Here is a 27952-nt window from a genome sequence, read left to right on the forward strand (position 1 = left end):
CACCCCTAAAGTATAGTCTATATGCGCTGTTCCTACTTCCTCTCCTCCCATTCCCCTCAACCCAGTGCAAACTTATTGATTCCCTTCGCATTAAAGCCAAGCAATAACATTCATGCTGCCAAGTCCACTGGAAGTTTTGTTTGTTTTAACCATGTCAAGTATTTCAATATACTTTGAATTGCCTGGAAGAGGGCCTGATAAATGAACACTACCATCCAAGTATAGGCTTCAGGATAAAATCCAGGTTCCCTAATGGAAGGGAGGGGGCCTTCCATGATCTCACCGGCCCCTGCTTGATCTCTCCACACCACTGGCTGTTTCTCACCTCAGTGTCCCTGCTCATGCCCTCTCCTCTGCCTGAAAGGCCCTCCCCACACCCCTGCTTTACACCTAACTTCTTCCCTCCTACATACATGAGAAGAAATGTCCTCCACTGGCCTTTTCCTGACCCCTCAATCTCCACCACGGCTGCATGAGGCGCCTCCTTTTGTTCTTCCACACTGTTATTTTTAAGTTCTGTTGCTGCACTCACCTCTCTGTGCGATAATAGGGTGTTTATGTCCATCTCACCAATAGGCTCTAAATCACCTTAAATTAGGAACAATCTTAGACATGCACATGGCAAGAGGGAAGCAACCGCCATCGCAGAAGTGACCATCCTTCTGCCCTCGAGAGGGATCCTCTTCAGCCAGGATGGTATGGTTAGAGAATATTTTGGAAGCAAGGGCTTGCTCCTGTGGCTTTCTATCCCTTCTTGCTCTTGCCACTTCTCTGACTTGGAACCTTGTGCTGCCATGGTAACCAACGGTCCCAGAACACAGACTTCGGACAGTTGATCTTCCAGCTACTGAGACTCAGGATCTGAAGGATTTTGAACATCCTCAGTTTAGGGCTAAGCTGGTAGCACCTCTTTCACATGGGCAGCCACCACAGCAGAAAACAGCGGAGTCTGCAATGTGGGAGTGTGTGTGCATGTGTGTTGTGTGTCCTCCTCTCTCGCTACCCCCACTTACTTATTGGGACATCATAGAAAAAGCTGGACAAAAAAGTGCCATCAGATGGTGGGAGGATGGGGGTACAAATGGCTATAACCTTTCTGGAAAGCAATTTGGTATCAACTATCAGAAGCCTTTAATATGTTTGTGATCTTTGATCCATTAAACCCACACATGGGAATATAAAGAGAGATAAAAATTTACTGACAAGAGGGTTTAATGCAAATTTATTTATTATAACAATAATTACCAGCTAATGGTCATTAATGAGAAAGTGGTTAAAAGTGACAGAATAGAAAAAAACATATGTTTATTGCAGGTTATGCCATAAAATAGTTTGAACTGATGTGACATTATGTCGACACATGTATGTGAATGGGAGTATGTATATGTATAAATATGTGTACATATGGAAAGAAAAAGATTACAAGGAAATCCACCAAAATGTTTTTATAATGGTCACCGTTATTTCTGGATCAAGGAATCATAGGCATATTTATTTTCATCCCATATATATTTTTATATTTTTCAAATTTTATACAATGGTCATTTTTCTTTCAACTGTAGTAAGATGATGTGGGGCAACAGGTGAAAATGCTTAGTAGAAGGAATTGTTATACAAAGAAAGAGATTTTTAAAGGGAGAAGGCTGCCTCTTTTGCCATTCATTGGAGATTGCAAAATAGGATGAACTACTTCTACCGGAGAGAAATAGTTCCAAATAGAAAAAGGAATAGAAAACGTTACTGCTTACCAGTCTCATCTATTTTTTCTTTATTTTGAAGATTCCTGAGATGAGGGAGACCTACTCTTTGATTGAACTCCATGGCAGACTCATTCTCTTACAGCAACTGTGCTGACACTGGGGACTGCAGCTCTGAATCAAACCTGAGCCTCTCTGTGGGCTACTACCCCAATGAAGACACCTTCTCCAATGAGAATACATCCTCCTGTGAAGACACATCTTCCAACAACCCCTCAATCCATTTTGTCCCTCCGTTCCAAGGGTCATGGTGGACTGAAAGTAAAGGGACACTCCTGGAGAGACAAGGCCAAATTCAGGATAGCACAGAGCAGTTTGGCAAACTCAACATCACCCTGGCCTGGGATGGCTGTAACCATTCAGACTCAATCATTAATTGGGATCTACATGGAGACAACCAGTGGATAGACAAATATCCTGAAGAGAAGACAAAACTGACTCTCAGCAAACTGAATGGGCTGGTACAAAGGCTTGAGCAATTTCTAGAAAATCAGAAAGATGATGAAGATGATGAGTCTGTATTCCCTGAATATGCTCAAACGGAAGATTTCCAGCTGTCCAGCAGCACCCCTTCAGATGTGGCTCAGGTCAGTTATCGAGAACATGATACTTGTCTTCAAGATTTGCCCACATTCAACCCACCAGAAAATGATGCCATCCAGTGTCCACAGACTCCTCCAAAGCTTCAGGAACATGAACGTGCTGAGGTGAGCACAGTGATGCCTCATAGGCAAGCAGGGGGCAGGCCTGGTGGAGGGGCCTGGGTGGAATTCAGGGAACATTGCTACCTGCTATGAAGCAGGGCGGGCCCTCTGAGTGTCTGACAAGGCTGGGAGTGGAAGAAGGATAACATCAAGGAAAAGGGTCAGGGTGGAGTTGAAGGAAAAATACCAAGGACCACTGAGGGAGAGAAGAGGATAGGAAAGTAAAGAAAAGGTTAACAATTAGGGCCCCCCAAAAGTGTGAGTGTCTGTATTAATGAGTATGGAAACTTTGCATTTACAGATGGGTTATTTTTGGTAAAAGGACTTGAGTCCCAAGAATGGGTAATTATGGACCCCATGTTGTCCAGGTTGCACATAACTCACTCATCATTCATTTCCTTGGCAGACAAAAAGACAGGCAACTGGCAGACAAAGTACAAGCACTACAGAGACCTGCTCAATCTCATCAGATAAGCCGAAGGAGGAGGACACTCATTCTAGTACACAACCCTTCTTCTTTCTCAACTTCAGGTTGGTCTTCCGCTGGTTAAGGCAGCGAGTCCTCTCCTTATTTTGGGGAAGAGAGCATCCCAAGAAGGCCCCCAAGAACCCCCATAAGCTGACACAAAGGAAAAGATTCTCTCACAGAAGCAAAATCCAACCTCAAGAACCCATTGAAGGAGAATATCCTATATTGCCAGATTTTAAAACTTTTTGATTGCCCCTATTCTATAATTCCCATGAATCATCTCCCCTCACCTCCAATAAACAAAACACATATTCTTATAATCCATGTCTTTCTCTTCCAGCTCACCATCTTGACTTGACTCAGGCTAACAGTATATATGCTATCTAGAAGACTGAAATATATTCTCTGGGAATTTTAAGCAGTATCATTCTTCCTAACATGAAAGTGTCCTTTTTCTCTCCTTCTTATTGTATTTTTATCCTATTTCATCATTAACCCAGATCTCTGTTTTCAGAAGGTAGCAGTATATCCCATCAGATTCCCAACCTGGCAGTACAGTTTTGGTTGAACTTCTGGGGCTCAAGCAAGTGGCAGTGGGTACTTGATCACTCAGGAAAGGCTTCAACTGGCAGTGTCTCAGGAGTTCAGACAGTCCTTCTGATGCTCCTAGGGGACCTCACTGGTTCTAGCATGCGTCGCCTTGGCTATAAAATAAGTAGGTCCATTTAGGAGGAATGTGAGGATGGGGAATGCTACTTAATCACTCTAAACCAAACTTCCCTCATTCATGAAATGGGAAAGATGATAATACATATCTCATAGCGTTGTTGAGAGAATAAATGAGATAATATAAGCACTTCATAAATATTTTTATTGTTGTTGCTATTATCCATTCTCCCCAGATGTCTTCATCCAAGAGACATCCAAGAGTAAGAATTTAAGAGTCAATTCTCATTGCAATATTTCCCACATAGAAGCAGTATTTACTCAAATTTATGGATTTGGGCAGATCTTGACTCAATGAAGTCCTCTCCCAACCCATTCTCCACTGTGCCCTCTGATAATTCCTTTATATGTCACTAAACTTTCCTCTAAATGTCAACTTCTTTGAAGAAGGCTGTCCATACTCCCCCTCCTTGCACTGACCTCTCCCCGTTATTATTCTTAACTCACCTCCCTAATACCACTACCATCCTCCTCATTCACCCACAGCTACTCAAAACTCTCCTTCTTCAGCTTTTACTACTTCCTACATAATCTTCAGAGTTCACGTAGTAAAGTGTATAATTCTTTAGTCTCAAATTCCTTCCGTCTCTCAATTTCAATTTCCTTATCCAATTCCTTCCTCTTTTCTTTCCTCCCTTCCACAAATACTTAGCACAAATGAATGTCAGACACTTTTCTGGCTTACCCAAAACAAAATAAAAACAAACCGTGGATTCAAGTGGCTTATCATTTAAGAGATAAAGCCATGTAAACACATGACTATAAAGAGGTGTAGATGAGAATAGTCTTATGAGTTACACACTGGGTACCAAAGAATAATCAATTCAACAATGGGAAGGTTGATTTAAAAGGTTTTATATCAGAGTTTCCTTGAGTTACAAATATGGTTAGTTTAAGCCACTGGATAAAATGGTGTGGAAGTAAGGCATGCAATCTGGGCTGGTTATATGTGAGAGACAGTGGAGATAATATTCCCCAAGGAAAGACAGTCCCATGAGAGGTAAAGGATCAAAGTATAGGGCCTTCTTAGCAATATGCTCCTGATCACACCTTGAGTCTCTTCAAAGCCGGACTCCTCATTTTATCCATCTCTCTGAGAACACTTTTCTATTCGACAAGCTCCTCCACCTTCACTTGCTCTTTGACTTCACCAAGACTTTGAGTCCCTTTATCATACCTGTTCCAAGATGTTCATTCACTTCCTTCCAGGTCCGACCTATGCACCTCCTTCCCAAACTGCAGCATATCCACCACATCTAGCAGCATTCAGAATGCCTTGCTCTCTTCTTTTCCTAGATATATATATTTTTAAATCTACATCCCCCAAATTCCCCAACAGGATACTCTTGCTTCTCATAAGGGCCAATGTACAAAACATAGGGACTACTTTTTCCATTCCCTGGAGAATTTCCCCCATTACCTTCCCAAGTCCCCCACTGCCAGGGGAACCTGTTCTTAAAGACTCTACTCTAGGGTTACTGTGAAGCCATGACTCATCCTTCTAAATAAAACTGACCATGCCTTTCCTTAAACTGCCCCCTGGTCCCCACTCTGCCACCTCCACACCATGACTTGTACTTTTCAGACTTCTCTACATGATTAATTCACCTAGTCTAGACTCTAACCCAGGAGTCCTCAAACTACGGCCTATGGGCCACATGCAAATACAAATATTGTATTTGTTCCCGTTTTGTTTTTTTACTTCAAAATAAGATATGTGCAGTGTGCATAGGAATTTGTTCATAGTTTGTTTTTTTTAAACTATAGTCCGGCCCTCCAACGGTCTGAGGGACAGTGAACTGGCTCCCTGTTTAAAAAGTTTGAGGACCCCTGCTAACCTCTTGAGGGTAAGCACCAGGTCTTAGTTTGTTTTTACTGCAAGATCCTAACACAGTATCTGGTACAGAGACGTCTTTCGGCCTCTATATGACCAGCTGTGTTAAAAGCAGGGACCAGATTGGGGTGAGGGAAGGGTGGTGGCAGGAAGAAGAGAAAATGACAGCCTATGAAAGATCAAGTGAGGTGGGAACTACAGACTGAGAAACCTAAGACTAGAGGAATTTAGCAACTAATTTGAAAATTTAACTCAACAAATATACATGGAGCCTTAATGTTGCTTTAGACACTACAATATGCCTAAAGATGGATAACATCTACCATCATAGCACATGTAACCAGAGTTTTGTTATCATTTTAAGTAAAGCTGTAAGAAAAACTCAACTAAAATGAACTGGTTTTATTTTTTTAAAATTGTTTTATTGCTTAAAGTATTACAAAGAGTATTATATATGTCTCCTTTTTTTTTCTCCCCTTGACTCTCCCCTAGCCTCCCATGCCCCCCAGTGTCTTGTTATGCTCATATGCATGCATATAAGTCCTTCGGTTGATCTCTTACGCCCCCTCCCACCCCCCAACCCTCCCCAGCCTTCCCGCTGTAGTTTGACAGTCTGTTCGATGTTGCTCTGTCTCTATCTATTTTTGCTCATCAGTTTATAATGGTCTTAATTAGCCATAAATGAGTGAGATCATGTGGTATTTTTCTTTCATTGACTAGCTTATTTCACTTAGCATAATGCTCTCCAGTTCCATCCATGCTGTCGCAAATGGTAAGAATTCCTTCTTTTTTACAGCAGCATAGTATTCCATCATGTAGATGTACCACAGTTTTCTAATCCATTCATCTGCTGATGGGCACTTAGGCTGTTTCCAGATCTTAGCTATGGTGTGAACTGGTTTTAAAAGATTGCTCACACTAAATAAGTAAGCCCTGTTCATTTTCCAGTATTCCATAAACATGCTTGACAAGTAGGAACATACCTCTGTGATTCAAGCAATGTACTCTACAAGTCCTTATACTAAATATTCTTTGCAAAGAATCAGAATTCTAAATATTCTTTGGAGTTGCCATGCTACCTCTCAGAAAGCGAGTCAAAGTATTTAAAAACAGGAAATATTCCAGTACCTCCTCAGTCATTACGGTGTCAAATATGCTGTGAAGCTATTAGCTGCATGTCAACTGTGACTAATGATTCACTGCTTTGTGTCACATACATGGGGCTGGAGCTGGGGCTGGGGCTGGAGGAGGCCCACTACACATCAAGAGCATGGGAAGTAGTCACAGAAAGACACTATCTTTGGTGTAACCTCAAGCTGCTTGTAGAACTATTGTACTTGCCAGGCACATGCTAATCTAATTAACCAATAAGTTTTGGGATTCATTGTCTCAAGCCTCAAAGCTAAAATCATTCCTTTAAGTCAGTGGTCGGCAAACTGCGGCTCGCGAGCCACATGCGGCTCTTTGGCCCCTTGAGTGTGGCCACGAAGTTTCAATCGCACTGTACATGCGCGCCCGCACGTGGTATTTTGTGGAAGAGCCACACTCAAGGGGCCGCAGTTTGCCAACCACTGCTTTAAGTGAACTGCTCAACCCTGTAACCCATAAAGGTCAGCTGCTTGAATTAGCAAGATACTGCCTTAAATATTCATATTCTAGAATCTATAACAACACCATAAGATGAATCAGAAACACAGTGTGAGAACTTACCAACATCAGCTCTCACCAAACACAGAATTGGAATAAGCTAATGTAAATTTCATAGACCACCCCATACCAAGCCAATTTCTTATTCAGCAGGATCCCACTGACACACAAAAAAAGTGTGTGAACATACCATACCAGCAAAACAGAGGCAAACCGCTTTTCCAGACTTAAAGGATACAATATGGAAATTCATGGCTCAAGAGGATGCACAGGTCCAGGTCTACCTATCACAAAAACAGTGTCCAGCCCAGCTGGTGTGGCTCAGTGATTGAGCATCAACCCATGCACCAAGAGATGACCCGTTCCATTCCAGGTTACAGGCTCAATCCCTGGTGAGGGGTGTGCAGGAGACAACCAACTGATGTTCTCACTCATCGAAGTTTCTATCTCTCTCTCTCCCTTTCCCTCCCTCTCTCTAAAAAAAATCAATAAAACATTTTTTAAAAAACCAGTGTCCCGCCCGGCCAGTGTGGCAAGTGGTTAAGCCTATGAACTAGGAGGTCATGGTTTGATTCCTTATCAAGGCACATACCCAGGTTTCCGGCTCGATCCCCAGTGGGGGGGGCATGCAGGAGACAGCCAATCAATCACTCTCTCTCTCATCATTGATGTTTCTATCTCTCTCCCTCTCCCTTCTGTAAAATCAGTAAAAATATATGTTTTTAAAAAACAGTGTCCAATGTCCTCTTACAAAACACTGAAAAGAAAAAATAAAGCAAATTGTAAATTAATTCATAGAGAGGCCCTTGTAAGTTCCTTACCCCAAAATTTAAACAGTTTTGCTTAAGTAGGATGGATAGTTAAGTAAACATCTTTTCTTTATGAATTGCAAGTGGAAGAACTTATATTGCATGCAGTGTACTCTCCAATTTTGAGATGGATGGAACTTATATTGCATTGCCTAAAGTCAATCTTTTCCTAATACTGCAACAAAGAGAACAACACTGCTTTCAAAAGTGAAATAATATCCTCATCAGATAACTCTGAGTCACTGAGTGAGCCAGTCAGCAGCAGGGTAGATATGAAAGCCTTAGGACAAATTCCCAAAAGGATTATAAGCCTACATCAAGAAATCCCCCTACTAAAAAATTTCTGTTTACTATCCCATCTTTCAAAAGAATCCCATGGTGTTGGTACTCATTTGATTTCAATCTAATAAACTTCATAAAGAACTACTTCTGAGGCATTTTCAAATGAAAGGGCAAACATCAAGCTTTTCAGATTCTAACTGTTGAATGAAAATTCATTTCATTCTTAGTGAACTACCTTAGTGTAGAAGGAAATAAGAATGGCAGTTTGTTTTTCCTCATCTGCATCAATAAAGATTTATTATTTCAAGTGCAAATCCCCAAACTAAGCATCCTCTCTCTCTCTCTCTCTCTCTCTCTCTTTCTCTCTCTCTGTTTCTGTCTGTCTCAGAAATTTCCTGTACACAAAGTAAAAGAAAACACTTTGCACATTTTAAATTTAACATATGTTTGCATAGTTATCTTCAGGTTTCATTTTTTATCAACTTCTCTGCCACCTGTTTGGGGTCTAGATTTTTTCCCCCAAACAGGGATAGAGATGAAAAGGAGACCTTTCCCCCCGTAAAGTGACTTCAAAAACTCAATGAGCACCATATTGCAGCCACCAACATAACTGATTCACATAAGTATAAAAAGTGAATGCTAAAACCACTGGGCAAATGACTCACTGTTGGGGAACAAGCTATTCATATGGTCTCCAAGAACTGCCCCACAGGTTGTTTATTCGTTATCAAGGAGATTAGGTACCTTTACAAGGGAGAGGGTCCAGTGAACACCAACTTCATCAAGTAATTGAAATTAGCCTGCCTAAAATAGACTCAGAGGCAGAAAAGCATCGAACAGACCGTCAAACCTCAGAGAGAAGGCAAGGGGCGGGTGTGGTAGGAGATCAACCAAAGGACTTGTATGCATGCATATAAGCATGACCAATGGACACAGACACAGGGGAGTGAGGGCATGTGCTGAAGGGTGGGAGTGGCCGGGGAGGGGTCAATGGGGGAAAAAGGAGACATATGTAAACTTTAAACAATAAAGAATAAAAATTTTTTTAAAAGACTAAAAATAAATAAATACAATTAGCCTGCCTAACCCCATATCATGTACCTCCGGAAGAGAAGCAGTGTATTCTTGCTAGCAATGTTTAACCAGAATGTAATCATCAGGAAACCAAGTCAGATGAACCCAGGGTGAAAGGCACGCGTCCAGACAACTGTCTCAGACTTTTCAAACATGTTAATGTCATGAAATACCAAACAAGAAAAGAAGAAAAAAAAAGGCAGGGAGATAAGACTGTTCATAAAGGAGATGAAAGAGACATGACAATCAATGGCTATATATAATCCTTAATTGAATCCTTGATCAAATCTACAAAACGGTGATAAAATATATTTTGTAGTTGGAAACATCTGAATATGGATTGTATATGAGATACTTTCAAATGGTCCATGAAAAAATATAAAATAGAAAGTGAGAAAGCAAAGATGAGAAAAATATAAGGAAAACTCCATTAAGTAGGAAATCCAGATCCCTACTATTAAAGAATCACATTTGCTATGCTTGTGTGACAGAAATATATTAAAAATGCACATATTTAAAGCACAAAAATTTTAACTAAAAAAATCTTAGGTATTAATTTGATTTCTCCAGTGATATTAGCTGAACAATTCTTTAATCTGCATTCATTCATTTATTCTGGCACCTGTCTTTGGATTCGCCATTGGCTGCAATGAATTTTCAGTCTCATGGACTAATACATATTCATCCTGTAAGTCCCTCTAACCCAGTGGTTCTCAACCTTCTGGCCCTTTAAATACAGTTCCTCATGTTGTGACCCAACCATAAAATTATTTTCGTTACTACTTCATAACTATAATGGTGCTACTGTTATGAATCATAATGTAAATATCTGATATGCAGGATGGTCTTAGGCGACCCCTGTGAAAGGGTCATTCGGCCGCCAAAGGGGTCACGACCCTAACCATAAAAGGACAACTTGGTCCAGTTGAAAGCAGGTGAGTGTCTGGGCATTTTTCAAAAACATTTCAGATTTCAGGAGTTTATGTAGCTTTTGTTGAAATTTAAAAGAATAATTTTTGCCCAGTGGGAGGCTAGGCTCTCTGCCCTCAAAATAACCACATATTTCAAGGCCTGGATAGCTCATGTTTACCTTCAAAAGAACTTCTTGGATGCTGGGGTCCAACCCCAGCAGGTCCAGGGGTCCCCAAAGGTGTGGACAGAGTCGGCGAAGAAGGAATGACACAGAGACAGCGTTCAGTTGATCAGCAGCCTAGTCAGGACCTCTAGCCAGGATCTCCAGCCAAGTTCTGGTCAGGATCTGATGTTTATTGTCTTGTTACATCTGTATTTATACCAGTTGATTTTAATCCTGTCAATTTCTATTGCAAAGGTTAGGGCGTTTCTTATCTCCATTCCAGGGAGTAAAGATTATGTAGCTTAAGCGTGATTGTTTGTAGTTAAAGTGATTAACTACCCGCCTGGCACTTAGTTAAGGGGTTGTATCCCCTCCCTAACCTCAGGGAAAAATCCCCACCTGGGGAAACAACCTTTCTCGGAGAGGTGACCTTGGTTAAAACACATGGCGCTAAGGAGAGCAAACATATTAAGAACAATATGCTATATATGCCAGGTCCCTTGAAACATATGCTGTGCAGATGTTTCTTTCCTGCAGCAACTGTGTCAAGCAGCAAGGATGGACCGGCTTCCGGCACTTGGCCACCTTCTCTGGTTCTCACAATAAGGAACAGCCTGCCACTTATAATACCAATTCCTGCAAGTTATTTTGACATTTCCTTTTATTTTGAGCAGTGCCAGATTGTTCTGTTTCTTCCAACCTAAGAAGCAGCATAAGCATAAAGTTGCCATCATATGCACTGAATACACTGGAGGACTCTTGAGAGCAAAAGAGAGTGATGTTATAGTCTTAATTTACCTTTTATGTTGCACACCTCTTGTGTGATTAAAGCTATAGATTTTTTTTTCTTAAACAAATGCACACATTCATATATACGAAACACTTTCCAAACAATTCAGAAAGTCCAGAGTCTTCCTGAATCCTCTAATCAATCCTAGGTTCGAAACCCAAATTCTTATAGAAGACTTCCTGGCTTCAAATCCCAGGTCCTCACTGATTCGCTGTGGATCCTTGGCAAATTACTCAACCTCTCTGGACTTTCCATTATATCTATAAAATGTTATAAGACCATTATACTAATAGTCTTAAACTCATAGTGTTGTGAGGATTTAGTAAAAGTGCTTGGCATGTTGTAAATGCTTACAAATTCCAGCTGATGCTAGTTGCTGTCATGTACTTCCTTTGTTTTTTAAAGATCGGCCACGGCTCTGGCTGATGTGGCTCAGCTGATTGAATGTCATCCCATGCACCGAAAGGTCGCAGGTTTGATTCCTGTCAGGGCACAGGCCTGGGTTGCAGGTTCACTCCCCAGTATGGGGCATGCAAAAGGCAGCCAGTCAATATTTCTCTCTCACATTGATGACTTTTTTTCTCCTTTTTTCCCTTCCCTTCTCTCTAAAATCAAGAAAAAACTTTTTTTAAAAAATCTGCCGTGACTCCTAATAACTACAGAATTAAGTCCAAGTAAATTGCCTATAATAGGATCCTGACATACTTTTCCAGTCTTTTTTTAACAATGCCCGCCCCCTCCCCCCCCCCCCCGCCCCCCCCCGACTCTGACACTCCTTGCAGTACTTGTCTCCTGTTGTTGCTCCCTGTACTTTGCTGCCTCCGTGCCTTTGCTTATATGGTTCCCTTTCCTTGGAACTGCCCTAATGCCACCTACTAAACTACCCCCAAATGACCCTTGAAGGCACAGGTTAAATTCAAGCTCTTCTATGGAGCTGAGCAGACTGGAAACAATCACTCCTTCCTTCACGCCGCCATAGCACTGCCTGTAGTAAGTGCATATTTTATCCTGTTTTAAAGAAATGTGCTTCCATATCCTTCGCTCTCATTAGACAAAAGCCCCTGTGTCCTGCTTATCTTTTCATGCTCCATAGCCTTTGGCCCAGATCCTTGGAGACAGAAACTCCACGATAAACATTTGGTGGAACAAACGGTTAATCTGCAGGAAATAATTAAATAGATAATATCTGAAATTGAATGTCATTTCCTCTCACATAAAATTTAACTAGCTTCTACTTTAATTAAATCTAGTCCCTGGATGTTGATATCGGGGGCCAGGGAGCATGGCATAGTATAGATGTTTCCTGAGTGGAAAAGCTCAGTTTTTCACAACAGACAAAGCTAATTAACAAAAGAGTGGCCACATCTTTCTACTTGTCTGAACTCAGAAATTGATATTCGAGCCTCTTTTTTATTTAAAAGGGTTAAAAAAAAAAAGCCTTCACATTTCCAAATCTTCCAGATAATGTTTAGATTCATTTACTTGTTTAAATACATTTACGGAATATTTACATGCTAGAGGCTGTGCACAAAGATGAGAATAATAGAGCCCTGTCCTGAATAGCTCATACCTGTGGGCGAGATGGGCATCTCACCAGAGACAGCATAGAAGCTATAATCTGAACTAGAGCTGAGAATGACCTGGGAGAAGGAGCAGATAACGCCGGCCGAGGGAACAACCGGAGGGAAGGCCAGAAGTCTTAAAGGCATGCTTGGGAAACATGCATGGAAAAGCCCAGTTCAGCTTGAGCAGAGGGTGTACTTCAGTGCAATGGTAAGAGACAGAAGTCTCAAGTGTAGGGATGGAACCAGATCACTACGGTGTTTTGATTGTATCTTACGGGACGAGTGCTGTTTTTGAAGCAAGAGATGAAGATGACCAAATCCGTGTTCTAGACTGACATTTCTAGTAACAGCAGTGTAGGATGGGACTAAAGTGGAGAGAAGCTGGTGGCAGAAATACCAGAGAAAAAACTTCAAACCAGGCTCCATGACAAGATGGAAGAAAGAGTCAAATACTTGTTCTAGCCCAGGGGTGGGCAAACTTTTTGACTCGAGGGCCACAATGGGTTCTTAAACTGGACCGGAGGGCCGGAACAAAAGCATGGATGGAGTGTTTGTGTGAACTAATATAAATTCAAAGTAAACATCATTACATAAAAGGGTACGGTCTTTTTTTTTTTTAGTTTTATTCATTTCAAAAGGGCCGGATCCGGCCCGCGGGCCGTAGTTTGCCCATGGCTGTAATCTAGCCCTTAAGTAGTTTTCTCAATATGGTTGGTGGTACTCCTGTTCCTATCTCAGGCCCAGCTACGATACACTTCATGCTACCCCAGCTCTAAGGCACTACTGTTTCTGACAATTAGTAACCACTGACTTGAGAAGTGGACAGAAAATTATCTAAGCTGAAAAGAGGCACCAGACTCCTAAAGTGCCCCGAAGTGGATGGTAAGGCATCACAAGCAGGTTTCTCCTTGCTCTTTCATTCATTCACTCACTCATTCATTCATTTAGTGTTCATTCACTTGCTAAGGTCCCACTATGTGCTGGCCATTATCACCCTTCATGCCAAGGACATGGCGATACACAAGACATTGTTCCTACTCTATGGTCAAAGCCTGGCAGAGTGTTAACTGTCATCTGTTCCACAACAGGATTTAATAACTGGGCAAGTTGTCCTTGACAGTCTTCACTTTACATGAGGCTGTTTAAAATTGTATCTGGATATCGGTCACGATACCAACTTGTAACTCATTTTTACCTTAAATGATTAGTTTACTACATGAACTGTGGAGCTGGCACCAGACAGTTAGGGGGCTCCTGCCACAATAATTGGGATTATTTCATGTTATACAGTAGACATTTGTGAATACGCCCACTCAAGAATCTATTCATAACCTCGAAATCAATGCTGGTGGTGCTTTCGTGGTCATCCATGGACATACACAGGCAGCAAAGCATTTGAGGTGCCTGTGAGCACAGTCCCAGCTGAGGGGATGCTCTACCTTTTTGTTGCAGCTCAGCTTTCATACTATAAACGAGTGTCCTTGTTGTTCCACTTTTTGTCGTTTTTGTTGGTGACTTCAAAGTTTAAAGTGGCCCCAAGCATACGGCTGAAGTGCTGTCTAGTGTTCCTAAGTGCAAGAAAGCTGTGATGCGCCTTGCGGAGAAAATGCATGTGTTAGATAAGCCTTGCTGAGGCATGACTTACACTATCATGAGTTCAATGTTAATGAATCAATAATATTAAGTAAGGTGCCTTTAAACAGAAACAAGGTTATATATTGATCAGTTGAGAAAATGTCATGGCAGAGGCTCACGGGAACCTAAGCCTGGTACATCCCCTACAAGCAATGACTCAGTATAGAAATGGTAGCAAGCATCGCCTGTTTTATATCGGGTATTGGGTAAAGAGTGCAAAGACCCAGCCATAACACAGTGCCTTTTTTCAGCTTCGCCGGAAACAGAAGTCACTTTCTGGATCCTGCAACACTCCAGTAGAATTAGTATTTTCTGTCCCTCTAGAATCACTCACACAGTTTCACAGAGAAGTGCTTGCTGCTCTGCTCGTTAACGAGGGGAAGAAAGAGAAGTCAACAGGCCAGGAGGTGCTGTGGGTCAATGTAAATCTGTTGCTGTTTTCTCCTGGGAGAGGTCTTATACTTGAAGTTCTGCTACTTTTTTTTCTTTTTAAATATTTTTATTGATTTTTAGCAAGAAGGGAAGGGAGAGGGAGAGAAAGGGAAACATCACTGATGAGAGAGAATCATTGATTGGCTGACTCTTGCACACCCCCTACTGAGGATCGAGGCCCCAACCTGGGCATATGCCCTGACTTGGAATCAAACCAACAACCTTTCGGTGCCTGGGATGCTGCCCAACCAACTGAGCCACACTGGCCAGGGCAGTTCAGCTACTTCTTGGGGGCCACTTATTTCCTGCTCGATATTCGGTTTTTATCTCCCCCAGCAACACAGGAATCCCAAGCTGGGTGCAGGCCTCTGAAAGGTGTGTTCTGTGCCAAACCTCAGGCAAGACCAATTTAGACTGTGACGCCAAAAAGTCAACTTTTCTCAGCAAATAATCCATTCTTTAATTTCTAAAGATGTCTAAGCAAGACCATTTAACCCCACCAATCACCCAGGCTTCTGAGAATGCCCCCGGAAACATGCTGCCCTGTGGAAAAGCTAACCTCCTCAAGCAGGAAACACCTTCGACGGCGGTGTATTGGAAGCCGGCTTCCTGCTCCAGGAACCCCACACGCTAGAACCAGAAGCATTCACGGAGCGTTTCATCCGTCTTCTCGACTCCCTCCCAAAGCTGAGACTGTGTATTTGCTGCACGAAGCAGTCGTCCAATTACTACTGAAAAGCTTCCAAGCACGATGAGAGGCCAAGGCAAGGGGCAGGAACAGCTCATCAAAGGCAAGGAAAGCTGGATCCAAAACAAAACCAGTACAAAATGCCCAGAATAGCCCAGAAAGACAGCTGATGACCTTTTCTTCTAAAATCTCTTAATATCACAGTGTCAAATGGCCTATGCAACTAAAGCCAAGCACATAATTACTACCATGAGGGTAAAGGAATAAAGTAAAAACGAACATACAAATAAGAAAAGCTGATCGTATGATGACAACTTGGGTTTTGAAATACAAATTGAAACACAGAAGACAAATACAATTATTGGACTATGCTTAGGAGTCAGCCATTGGCGAGGAAAGACCTCTCTCAGTTCAAGGTAATAGTCACAGGAAACTGTCAAGGCTATTTCAAGCTCTGAAAGCTACCACATTTTCTAAAGAGATAGCATATATTTTTTTTTTTTTTTCCCTAAAGACTAAATGAATCCTGCTACAATGGCTTAAACCACCATACCCTTAAATGAAGTCTCCTCTTGGTTGAACCAGCTCTGGGCTGTGATTTGAGGAGAGGACAGCATTGTGGTAGCAAGGAACACATCCTGGGAACCCCTGATTCAAGCCTCGAGCTGCTGCTAAATGAAGATTTAAGTATATTGAAATCCCTTCTTCCACTTTTTCATTCCTGAAGCAATGGAGAGCCTTGGCTAATTGACATCCTGGTTTCCCAAGAATACCATAATATTAAACCACAGATCCACCGAGCGTCAAAATTCCCTTGAACCTTCTCCCTCCTTCTTAAAAAACTGCTGAGACTACATAACTAAGTGCCATCAGAGATGCTAAGGCCTCCTGATTAAATGTATAAAAGCATTTGGAAAGAAAAACACACCACTGATTCAATTATAGAGTTACCGTGTGCTCACACCCACATACAAACACCTCCCCACACATTTTGCTAAACGTGTAAACATTCCCTTTCTGTCTGCAGCTATATGCTTGCATGTCTGTATTAAGAAGAAAAGAAAAAAATCAAAGCCACTGACTGCCAATTTCCAAAGAGGTGAAGAGAAAACAAAGCAACCGAGAATAAAGACTGCTAGCTTCACCCTGGATGGTGTGGCTTCGTTGGCTGGAGCGTCGCCCTGTACACCAAAAGATGGTGGGTTCCATTCCCAGTCAGGACACAAACCCAGGTTTCAGGTTCAATCTCAGGTTGGGGTTCATGAGGAAAGCAGCTGATTATGTTTCTCTTTCACATGGATATCTGTCTGTCTCTCTCTCTCTAATACCAATTCTTTTTAAAGTTGAAGCAAATAAAAAAATTTTAAAAAGAAAAGACTTCTAGCTTCAGCAGCCCTCAAACTCCATCCACACTCTCACGCACAAAAGAAATGTATGCTTGAGGGAATGGCTCTAAAAGCAAAACTACATCTCCATTCAATAGTAAAGATGATCTTAGATAATTGGTTGGAGAGGGATTTCTAAAGGAGAAAAAAATGGAAGGGAAAATCTTGTGTAAGTTTCATGATAAAAAGAAATTCATTCATTCATTGTCTCAAGTTATAATGAACCAAGGATACCACCTAAGTGACACACACGTCCAAGTAAGGTTGTGACCCCCAATTTTTTTCAGAATTTTTAGTATGAATTGCCTAGAATAAAGACTATTTGAGCCCTGGCTGGTGTGGCTCAGTTGGTTGAGTGTCATCCCATTCCGGTCAGGGCACAAGCCTGGGTTTTGGCTGGATCCCCAGTAGGGGGCCTGCAGAAGGCAGCCAATAGATGCTTCTCTCTTCCTAACTAGCAAACAGACAAATCACCTGGCCAGCTAAAATCAACCTGTCTGCTTTCACAGGTGTCTACTTCAGCATCACTCCACAGAGACGCAGAATCTAAATGACTGAGTGGTCCCTGAACACACAAAACACAATCATCATCGAAATATATGCACAAAAATATTCAATGGAGCACTATTTGTAATACATCCAAATTGGAAAACTACCTAAATATCCACCAATTGTAAAAGAGATGGATAATTGAGTAGCATAATAGCAAGGAAAATGAAAAATGTAATATCAAAGATGAATTCCACAACCATAATAAGGAAATTAAGCCAGACACAAAGGAAGATATACTGTATGATGCTATTTACATAAACTTTAAAAACAGGCAAACTAATCAATGAATGGCATTAGAAATCAGGAAGTAGATTATTCCTGGGAGCATTAGGAAAGAGGGTGCTGGCGTGCTGTTACCCAGGTGTGTCCACTGTGTCATAATTATCCCAGCAAGCCATCCACTTCTGATCTGTGCTCTTTCCTCTACGTAAGAGATACGTCGATAAAAAGCTGATTGAAAAAGAACCTGGGGAACATCTGGTCTGCTCTCCTTGGTTGGCATAAAAGTAATTGTTTCCCCAGCGGTTAAATGTCTCAAGGACACAGGAAATCCAAGGAAAGGCTGGGACTGAACATTAGGTCTCTTAACTCCCCATCCAGGTGCCAAAACTACCTCTCGAAGGTGGGAGGATGTTTCTCCAACTCCAGTCCTTGTTGTGACTACAGCCACAGTTTAGAAGGATTAGGGTCACATTCGTATTAAGAATACAACCCAGACATTTCCAGTCTCCTACCGACAGATGCGCCATAAAAAGCTTTAAACACTATTTAGGATGTGGCGAATCAGAAAGTCAGACAGTGCTATGCTCACACCCCAGGTTCTGCCACTTACTAGCTGTGTGACCATCTGCACGCTCCTTACTACTCTCTGAATCTCAATATCTTCATCTAGATCACTAAAATATTAACTCCTACTCTGCAAGGTTGGCAGGAGGATGATCTAAGGCAATAGTGTCAGAGCAGTACCTGGTATGTGGCAAGCACTCAGAAAAAAGTAGTCATTGAATGAAAACTGAACTGAATTAGTCAAGGGCTTGTCACTTAGTACAACCTCAATAAATAATTGTCGTTATTATTACTGAGCAAGAGAAACAGAGAGGAATGGAGTAAGTAAGCTTATATGAAAACACTTCGTTTTTCTAAGCCTATAGGGTCCTTAACGGGTTGACCGATTCTCACGGACTTTGATGGGGCACTGAAATGGTCTGAGATAAAGAACAGTAAAGGATTTGAAGAGAAGGCGGTGCTTTTTATGTGCTACCAGGTCTGTGTTTTCCTTCTCAGTAACAAAAAATGACTTGCTCAGTGACAGTCACAACAAGCCTAAATTCACAGCCATCTATGTAAGCCATATTATTTTTAGAATTAAAAAATTTTAAACGGGGTGGGTCGCAAATTATCATAGGCATAATGAGTAGACTGACATAGTCAAGTAACTTTACTAGTGGGGAAAAATTTACACACTGAGTATCCAGAAAGGTAACTGCAGGCTTTAAAGATGTGAGAAACAAACAATGGTGATGAGTGAGTTTACTTACATTAAAAAGGAAGGTTTAGCACCGATTTCTCCTTCAGCTCTTCAAATCTTGCTTGTACTTATTAGCAGAATGGTCCATAAAGTTCTTTAATACTGAAAAGACATGGAAAAGATAAATTAACACTAATTTCAAATTATAGCAGACCAGAAAAAAAAAAATCCATTGATGGGTAAGTTGTTGTATAAGCAAAGAAGATAACACATGTGTTAAGAAAATGTTAAGGACCAAGAGATTTAACTGATAATCCTTCCCTTTATCTTTCTACCGTTTCCTCCTCCGTGTCCCCTCCTCTTCCTTCCTTCCTTCTCCCCATCCAGCACCGCCTCCCTCTCTTCTTCCTTATTTCCTGTTACTGGACAACCTCAAATATTCCTCGAAGCCTGAGTTTCTGCTACCACCAGCATTAAATGTTATAGTCCAAAGTGCCTGACACATGTTAGGTCCTCTATGAATGTTTGTTGGGTAAATAAAAAAACCACAGTTTTCCAATATCTCTTTACGATTTAAAAAAGGAAGAGATTATTATTTTCTTGTCCAACAAGAATAATATGTAGTCAATATTGTAGCAACATATACACTGTTTTTTAGACTTGTTTTTCTGATTGATTCCCTTTTAAATAATATGTACTTATCCCATTAGTATTCCTATGGACATGTAGATACACACCATTATAGTTATAAAATATAGTAAAGGTAATAAAGGAATGTTTAGGAGATGGGAGTTCCTTTTGAGGTGCTCACTCTTCAGACACCCCAGGATTCCCTCCATCTACATGAGAAAGCAAAGTAGCTCCAAGTTAAACATGACCTCACATGTGATCTCAAATGTATATATAGTCAGGGCCAGGCCCAGACAAAACTGTGAGGTAGGAGTGGAGCAGCTTCCTTCTTCTATCTGTGCCTTTGAGGAGTCAGTGACTCCAGATGTTTCATTAAGTAGGAAAAATAGGATCGGCTCCAAAGTTCGAACAACTTGATAGATATCCTTCCTGAGGACATTTTCAATAAAAGAGAGAGAGAGAGAGAGAGAGAGAGAGAGCTTCAGAAGGCAGGTGCTTGACACCGAAATAAAATGCATTACTGACAATGTAATTTCAAGCACGAATGGGGGATACAGATTGTCTTGAAGGAATTTCTCAACTGAGGTTCACATCTGTCCATTTGGCCTCCCCTAAAGCTGGCTTCATATATGACCAATATACAGGGGTGGGCAAATGTAGGTTTACAGTTGTTATACAAATAAATAATACAAGAAATCTAATCTAATAAAAGAGAAACATGCAAATTGACCGCACCTCCACTACGCCCAAGCCATGCCCACCAGCCAATCAGAGCAACTATATGCAAATTAACCCAAATAAGATGGCGGCCGGCAGCCATGGAGCTGGAGCAAGCAGGAGGCTTGGTTGCCCCTGTGATGGAGGAAGCCAAGCTTCCCGCCTGCCCTGGCTGGCTGTGGCCTCTGCTCAAGGCAACAAAGTTTCAATTATAGAAGATAAATAAATCCCAGATACCTGCTTCCAGCCAGCATCCACTGGGAGCTTGGGTGGGTGGGGGTCGTGGCCAGCCTGCAAACAGCCATGAGCCCCTCACCCAGGCTGGCCAGGCACCCCAACGGGGACCCCCACCCTGAAGGGGCTGTGGTCAGCCTGCAAATAGCCATCAGCCCTTCACCCAGGCTGGCCACACCCTCATGGGATGAGGGTCCCCACTGGGGGGCTTGGCCAGCCTACAAACAGCCATCAGCCACTCACCCAGGATGGCCACACCCTCATGGGGTGAGTGTCCCCGCTGGGAGGCTTGGCCAGCCTGCAAACAGCCATCAGCCCCTCACCCAGACTGGCCAGGCACCCCATGGGGGACCCCCACCCTGAAGGGGCTGTGGCCAGCCTGCAAACAGCCATCAGCCCCTCACCCAGGCTGGCCAGGAACCCAAGCGGGGACCCCCAGTCTGCAAACAGCCATCAGCCACTCACCCAGGCTGGCCAGGCATCCCAGCAGGACCCCTCTCCCTGAAGGGGGTGTGGCCAGCCTGAAAACGGCCCTCAGCCCCTCACCCAGGCTGGCCAGGCACCCCAGCGGGACCCCCACCCTGATCCGGGACACAGGGTAAACCAGCCGGCCCCCATCCATGCACCAGGCCTCTATCCTATCTAATAAAAGGGTAATATGCAAATTGACCCTAACAGCAGAAGGACTGGGAATGACTGGTCACTATGACACACACTGACCACCAGGGGGCAGACACTCAATGCAGGAGCTGCTCCCTGGTGGTCAGTGCACTCCCACAGGGGGAGCTCTGCTCAGCCACAAGCCAGGCTGATGGTTGCCAGTACAGCAGTGGTGGTGGGAGCCTCTCCCGCCTCCTCAGCAGCGCTAAGGATGTCCGACTGCAGCTTAGGCCTGCTCCCCACTGGCAAGTGGACATCCCCCAAGGGCTGCCGGGCTGCCAGAGGGATGTCTGACTGCCAGCTTAGGCCCAATCCCCTGGGGAGCGGGCCTAAGCCAGCAGGTGGTCATCCCCCGAGGGGTCCCAGACTGCGAGAGGGCACAGGCCGGGCTGAGGGACACCCCCGAGTGCACAAATTTTTGTGCACCGGGCCTCTAGTAATAAATAATACAAGAGCTGTTTCACATACTCACAATCTAGGTAAATTTTAAGCACTTAATGATGCATACATAGGCAAGCCCTACTCTAAGATTAGTGTGTGCTCCAAAAGCAGTTATATTAATCAGCAGTTTTCAAAGTGCGTGTCTAGGAACACTCTCCCATGGGTGCTTCTGAGAATGGAGGCAGGAGAGTGAGTGGATGTGTAGTAGTGGGCTGAGCACATTATTATTTCTCTTATAATTTGATCCAAAACTTAGTCAGAGAAGAGGTTCCTTGAACTGCTTATAAAAGAGTTGAAACTAAATGATGATTAAAGCTAGTGCAGAAAAATCCCAGTGAGTTCATAGCACAACACAGCTGATCGAGCACAGTAATCATACCAAAATCCAACCACCCTCCCTAACAGAGTCTTTTTGGAAAAATGTGAATTCTAAGTTGGGTCCCAGAACACAGGTCATCCTAGGTCCAAGCAGGCAGGAGCCAGGCCTTCTCTTCCTTCTTACCCAGTGCCTTTGTCTTCTGCCCTGGAACAAACACTTATACTTCCATGAGGACTAAACCAACAGTAAGGGGGTGAGAAGAGGGTGGAGAGGGCCTGTGGATATTCCAGAGTGGGGGAGATGGGGGCTCCAGCAGGGAGTAAGACACAGTGGGTTTCTGTGAGTCAATCACTACCCCAGACCCTGACCCGAACCTCACCAGCCTCCTTGCTAGAAATTACATGTGCAAAGCTTACAAACTTCACATATGTCCAGGCCTTTTAGGAATGAGGAAGAGAAAGTCAGTGGAACCGTTTAAAGAGAAGAAAAAGGTATACCTATGTTCTGTAAGACCAAATTTAAAAACAACATATAAAATTAGAAAACAATTTTTTAAAAGAAAATCTAAGAAAGCATTGCCTGAACTTGCCCCAGAAGAATTCTCTGAATTAAGAGGCACTGAGTATATTCATCCCTCCCTCAACACAGAGCTTCGATTATTCGATTCAACCAGGACTGAATACATAAAACATTTATAAACATAAACCACTGGATTTTTTGAGTTTCCATCATGAACCTTGTGTAAGTCTGTCAAAGATTCCCTTTGTTATACAGTTTTGACCAAATGCAAGAGACTTTAGTCATTTCCTCAGAAACAGACGTGAGCTATAAATACGAACAAACCAACACAGCCAGTCACTCACAAAAAGGCTCACTGAAAAGTTTAATTTAAAAACAAGAGCACATTATTAAACTAAAAAAATAAGCCATAAAAAAATCCAAACCCATGCAAACAACATTCTTAGCAGAAAAACTCAGTGTAATGACAAAGATAATTACAAATAGCTTTTTATTTGACTCCTAAACTTTTCCTATACAGAATTTTCAAAAACAAAAATAAAAAAGTCTGTATTTGTGTTCACTTAATAAAGCAAACCATTGACATCCTGCCCAAATTTCAGAATATACATTCCAAGAAAATCCTCCAAACCATTAAATAAATGGCTTCTGTATATCCCTTTGTGATATAAAACACTACTATTGCTTATTTTCAAAATCCCTTTAATATTCTAATCTAATTCATGACCTTTAGAACTGAGAGTAACATGTTAAGACATAATAATTAGGAAGTGAAGTTACTATTTATTATAATAATATCATATTTCTTAATTTGAAACTAAACCAAAATCCAAAGTCTCTAGTCAGGTATGACATAGGCATCTAAAGCAGGCATCTGAAACACAGGGCAAATATGGCCTGCCACCTATTTTTGTAAATAAAGTTTTATTGAAACATAGCCATGCCCATTTACTTACATATTGTCTATAGCTGCTTTTTAAAAATTATTATTACTAGTGCCCTGGTGCACAAAATTCGTGCACATTAAAAGGGAATTAATTAGAGGAAATATTTTAATATTGCTATTTGCCCTTTCTTTATAAGTATCAGAAATGAAAGAAAATTAGTAAAATGTGTATGAAAATCTCCCTCCTGTCAGAGTCTGGGGCGCACCACAGGAACCAGAGTCAAGTCCCCGCCCATCCGCGTGCGCTTCGAAATCACACAAAACCCAGACTTGGCCAGCCCCACAATCAAGCCCCACAGGACAGGGGGCACAGCCTCAGGTCCCCCGGCCCCAGCGCTGGGGCGGGGGGTGCGAGGGCACAAGGGAGTGATGACCATTTGCATATTAGCTCTTTATTATATAGGATTATTATTATTACTAGAGGCCCAATGCATAAGATTCGTGCAAGAATAGGCCTTCCTTCCCCTGGCTGCTGGCACCGCCTTCTGCCTTCGCGTGCTGCCTAGAGGCCTGGAGCGGCTGGGGCAGGATGGAATGCCTGCGTCATCGCCATGGTGACGATGCAAGCGTCCCAGCCCAGCTGCCGCCATCTTTGTCGCATCAATTTGCATATTCTCTCCTTATTGGTTGTGGGTGCCGCCATCTTTGTCACGAAGTGATGGTCAATTTGCATATTCTGTCTTTATTAGATAGAATTTTTTTCTTTTAGAGAGAGAAACTTTAATTGATCGCCTCCAACAGAGGATTGAACCTGCAAACTGGGTATGTGACCTGACTGGGAATTGAATCCACAGGCTTTTGGTGTATAGGAAGATGCTCCAACCAACTGAGTCAACTGGCTAGGGCTAGAGCTACTTTTGCAATGATTGAGTGAAGTAGTTACACCAGAGCCTGTAGGACTCTTAAAGTATAAAATATTTACTAACTGATTTGTCCTCTAAGAAGAAGCTTGCTGACTTCTGATCTAGGAAACAGTTACCTCAGTGCACTAAATCTTGAAATGAGAAACATGAATCCTGGTTTAATCATTTGCTGGATATTACCTAAGTCATTTAACCTTTAGCTACTTTAATGTTCTCATTTACAATACAATAACAGACAATATTTATTGGGAATTTATGTACCAGGCACTATTCTAAGGGCTTTACTTTTAGTAAATTAACAATGAATTCACTCATTTAATTCTGACTAAAATCCTGTGAGGAGAGTAAATGATTATCCCCATCTTACAGATGAGGAAACTGAGGCAGAGGGGTTAAATAACTTGCCCAAAGCCACATTACTGTTAAATGGAAATGTCAGGGTCAGAACCCAGGCAATCCAGGTTCAGAACTGGTTATTATACATCTCTCTGCTAGATTGATGATCATTTTAATTTTATGAAAGTTACAGATAATAAAAGGAAATCTTAAAAGGTCTACTAGGGAGCAATGTTAGTTAAAGACAGTAAAGTACACCTCTGCACAGTTTAGGATAAGATACCTAAAATAAGACTATAAATGGACTTCCACAGACTTTTAAGACCCTTCTGATTTCTAAGATTAGGGCTAACCTTGGGATACTGGGAATATAAAAGCCCACAATATCCTTTTTTGTTTTTTACCACAAGTAATAAAAAAAAAATCAAACTAACTGACCAATGTCTGTCTTCCTCTTGGTGAGTGAGGCCTCTCCAGGCAGTTCAGCCCTTCAGAAAGCCTTTGGGACACAAGCTTACTGGAGGGACCTTAAATCTCCCACATTAGTTCCCATCTAGTCTTATCCTCTGCCTAGCTTCCATCTGGGAAAAGGCTGAGCAAACAGAAGTTATGGAAAAATTTTAATAGCTTGGCAAGAAGAGCTCTATCCAGATAGTAACTGTCACATGAAGATGTCCCCGCGCTGAACTAACCCCACTTCCCGATGTGCCCCCGGATGTTTGCAGCAAATGCGTCACCTACATGTGAACCCGTGCTCTTTTGTACTAAAAGATAGGTTTATATGATCCAAATAAAATAAGGGGAGCCCTAACCGGTTTGGCTCAGTGGATAGAGCATTGGTCTGCGGACTGAAAGGTCCCAGGTTCAACCTTGGTTGCGGGCACAACCCCAGTAGGAGGTGTGCAGGAGGTGGCTGATCGATGTTTCTCTCTCATCGATGTTTCTAACTGTCTATCCCTCTCCCTTCCTCTCTGTAAAAAATCAATAAAATATATTTTTAAAAAATAAGGGGAAAATATACTGCTAGATTAGTCATCACCAATTTCACATTTAGATAGAGGTGGTCTTAACCATCTTTTTTAGCCAGTCTTTAACCGGCTTTCAGTGTCTGCAGAGTAAAGTCAAATCCTTGAGTTTGACATTTCAGCTTACGCCTTACCTACTTTTCCAGTTTTACCTCCTTCTGTTTTTGGTCTTTCATGTAACCAGGATGGCCTGTTTTTTTTTCTTCTGAGAACATACATATTCTGTACTCCCCTATTTTCTCTTTCACTACCAACATCACATCCAGTGAAGCGGTCACATCTCTGTGCTAAATATTGTGGGATACAATCTGCATTTCCTGGGAGGACTGGATTCTCACCATCCAGCAGAGAAAAAGGTACACAAAAGACTACACTAAAGCTGCTTGTTCAAGGTTCAAAGTGCTGTAGGACTCTGATTAGGGGATCCAAAAAGACTTTAGAGAAAAGCCATCAATGAGTTGGACCTTAAAGGAAGGGGAAACAGAGTGTACTGAAGTTTATAAAGCTGGAGGGTAACCAGATAGGATAAAAATTTATTATCAGAAACTTCAGAACCCAACAGGGTCCAAAATCCTGGCTCCCTTTGACTAGAAATAGGGATTGTCGGAGTTACAATCAAATAAAGCAGGTTGATGCTAACCATGCTGAAAAGCAGATTTGTAGCCAGTTTCATGTCTTGGTCAAATAACAAAGCCTTTTAATTCCGTCCCTACATAGTCTTCCCCTTCTCTCATTGCCAACAGCATTGAATATTTCAACCCATTCATTCATGTGGGCATTTAATCACATGTGGACTTTCACTGTTTAAATATTCTAGAAGGTTGTTTTCCCTCCTCAATAAGACTTTGTTATCAAAGAATAGGTTCTTTCAAATAGACCCTTGGCATTGTTGAACTTTAGGTTCAAGGTCCCTGACAAGTAATGCTAGTTTAGCTGAGAAGCAAATTTAAATTATGAGGTCGGGCTGTTTGGCTAGTAACACAATGCCCAGCCAACCATAAACATCTGTATTCCAACATGGCTTTGCTTTCTGCCTATCCATTAACTCATATGAACTGATCTACAAGGTCTTTCTTTGTGCAATGGTCAGGAAAAAAGCTAACAACTAGGGTTAGTGATGGAAGGAAAGATCAAGTTAAAGCAGCACCAGAAAGTAGTGGCTCATAGCCAAAATATAGACATTAAAGTGTTTAATAAATTACACATTACAGTATATCTGCAAATCTGAGGATGAACAAAGAGCTTGAACTTTATCCCTTATGTTTTAAAAAGGGTCAGTGTATAGTTTTTTGTGTGTTCCCACAAGACCAAGCACTGTGCTATAAATACTAGCTAAATGAATAATGTGATGATCTCTGATGTCCCATAGTCCTTAGTGAACCTTTTTGTCATGCCACAATCCAATTGATTATAGTCAAATTTCCCTCAAGACTCCAGAATTGTAGCATTTGCAATGTCTACTGACATACTACATTAAATAAGGCCCACATATTTTTAAGTTAGCATATTGCTTCACAATCATATTTGCAGTGTTTAGTAATGGTTGCCTTTGTCTTTAATGCATAGCTTTCTTTGCCAATACTGACAAATTATTTTTTTATTTCCCTCCAAAAAAATTATAATTCAAAGATGCTAAGCAATTTTGGAATTCAAAAGTTCCAATTTGAAAGTTTTGACTGAATTGAATGGAATTATTAAAGCCTGCCATAAAGTTACATATACTAGTAAAAATAAACATATGCCTGGCTACATGTGGTGTGGGACAGTATTCTGAGGCTGGGTGTGAGGGAATCCACATGGCTCAGCTTCCTAGCACACCAATTTTTCTTCGTGGCAAACATTAAACTTTATTTTTTATGACAAATATCATGACCTATAGTGAAAGTATTATATAACAATGTATAAAAATATTTATATGAAAAATATTATGGACTATAATATAAAATGTTCCTAACAATATGTTTATACAATGGGTTTCAATAACATTTTGGGCAAGAACTTTAGAATAGATGTTCCCATTAGTTGCACAGATCTTGAAGCATAAGGGTAGTTTGGTAGAAATCAGAGGTTGCTGACCACATAGTCACTCATTTCCTCAGAAAATTTCTACAAATGTTCTGAAATATGTCTTATCCTTTTGAAAGCAGAGGAGAAACAAGTGCCCTGCCTTTAAAATTCTAGCTGTGATAGCCAAGAAGTTCTATAGGTTCAAGTCCTTCCACCTTTATCATTAACTAACATGTTATTACAAATATCTTTCAAAAAATATGAAGACAAGCCACTTTAACTCCACTAGCATCCCGAAAGAGCATTCTGAACTAATGTGGAATTTATAACAGTGATTGTTTTAATAAAACAGTGACTTCATCC

General features: G+C 41.7%; 2 protein-coding genes across 11 annotated transcripts in view; one reads left to right on the forward strand and one right to left on the reverse strand.

The window, feature by feature from the left end:
- Nucleotides 1-27952, reverse strand: part of PPFIBP1 (PPFIA binding protein 1) — a 168071-nt gene that overhangs the window by 91541 nt on the left and 48578 nt on the right. For all 10 annotated transcript variants that reach the window (XM_070410505.1, XM_070410510.1, XM_070410509.1 and 7 more), the window contains one exon: nucleotides 18963-19054. The gene's annotated coding sequence lies outside the window, so the exon portion shown is untranslated. The remainder of the gene's footprint in view (nucleotides 1-18962; nucleotides 19055-27952) is intronic.
- Nucleotides 1820-2554, forward strand: CUNH12orf71 (chromosome unknown C12orf71 homolog). Its single transcript, XM_070408820.1, has one exon. The coding sequence runs from the start codon at nucleotides 1820-1822 to the stop codon at nucleotides 2552-2554; it is 735 nt and encodes a 244-aa protein (XP_070264921.1).

Source organism: Myotis yumanensis, unplaced genomic scaffold (genome assembly GCF_028538775.1).
Source record: "Myotis yumanensis isolate MYYU_CA2020_CCGP unplaced genomic scaffold, mMyoYum1.0.hap1 SCAF_3, whole genome shotgun sequence".
NCBI lineage: Eukaryota > Metazoa > Chordata > Mammalia > Chiroptera > Vespertilionidae > Myotis > Myotis yumanensis.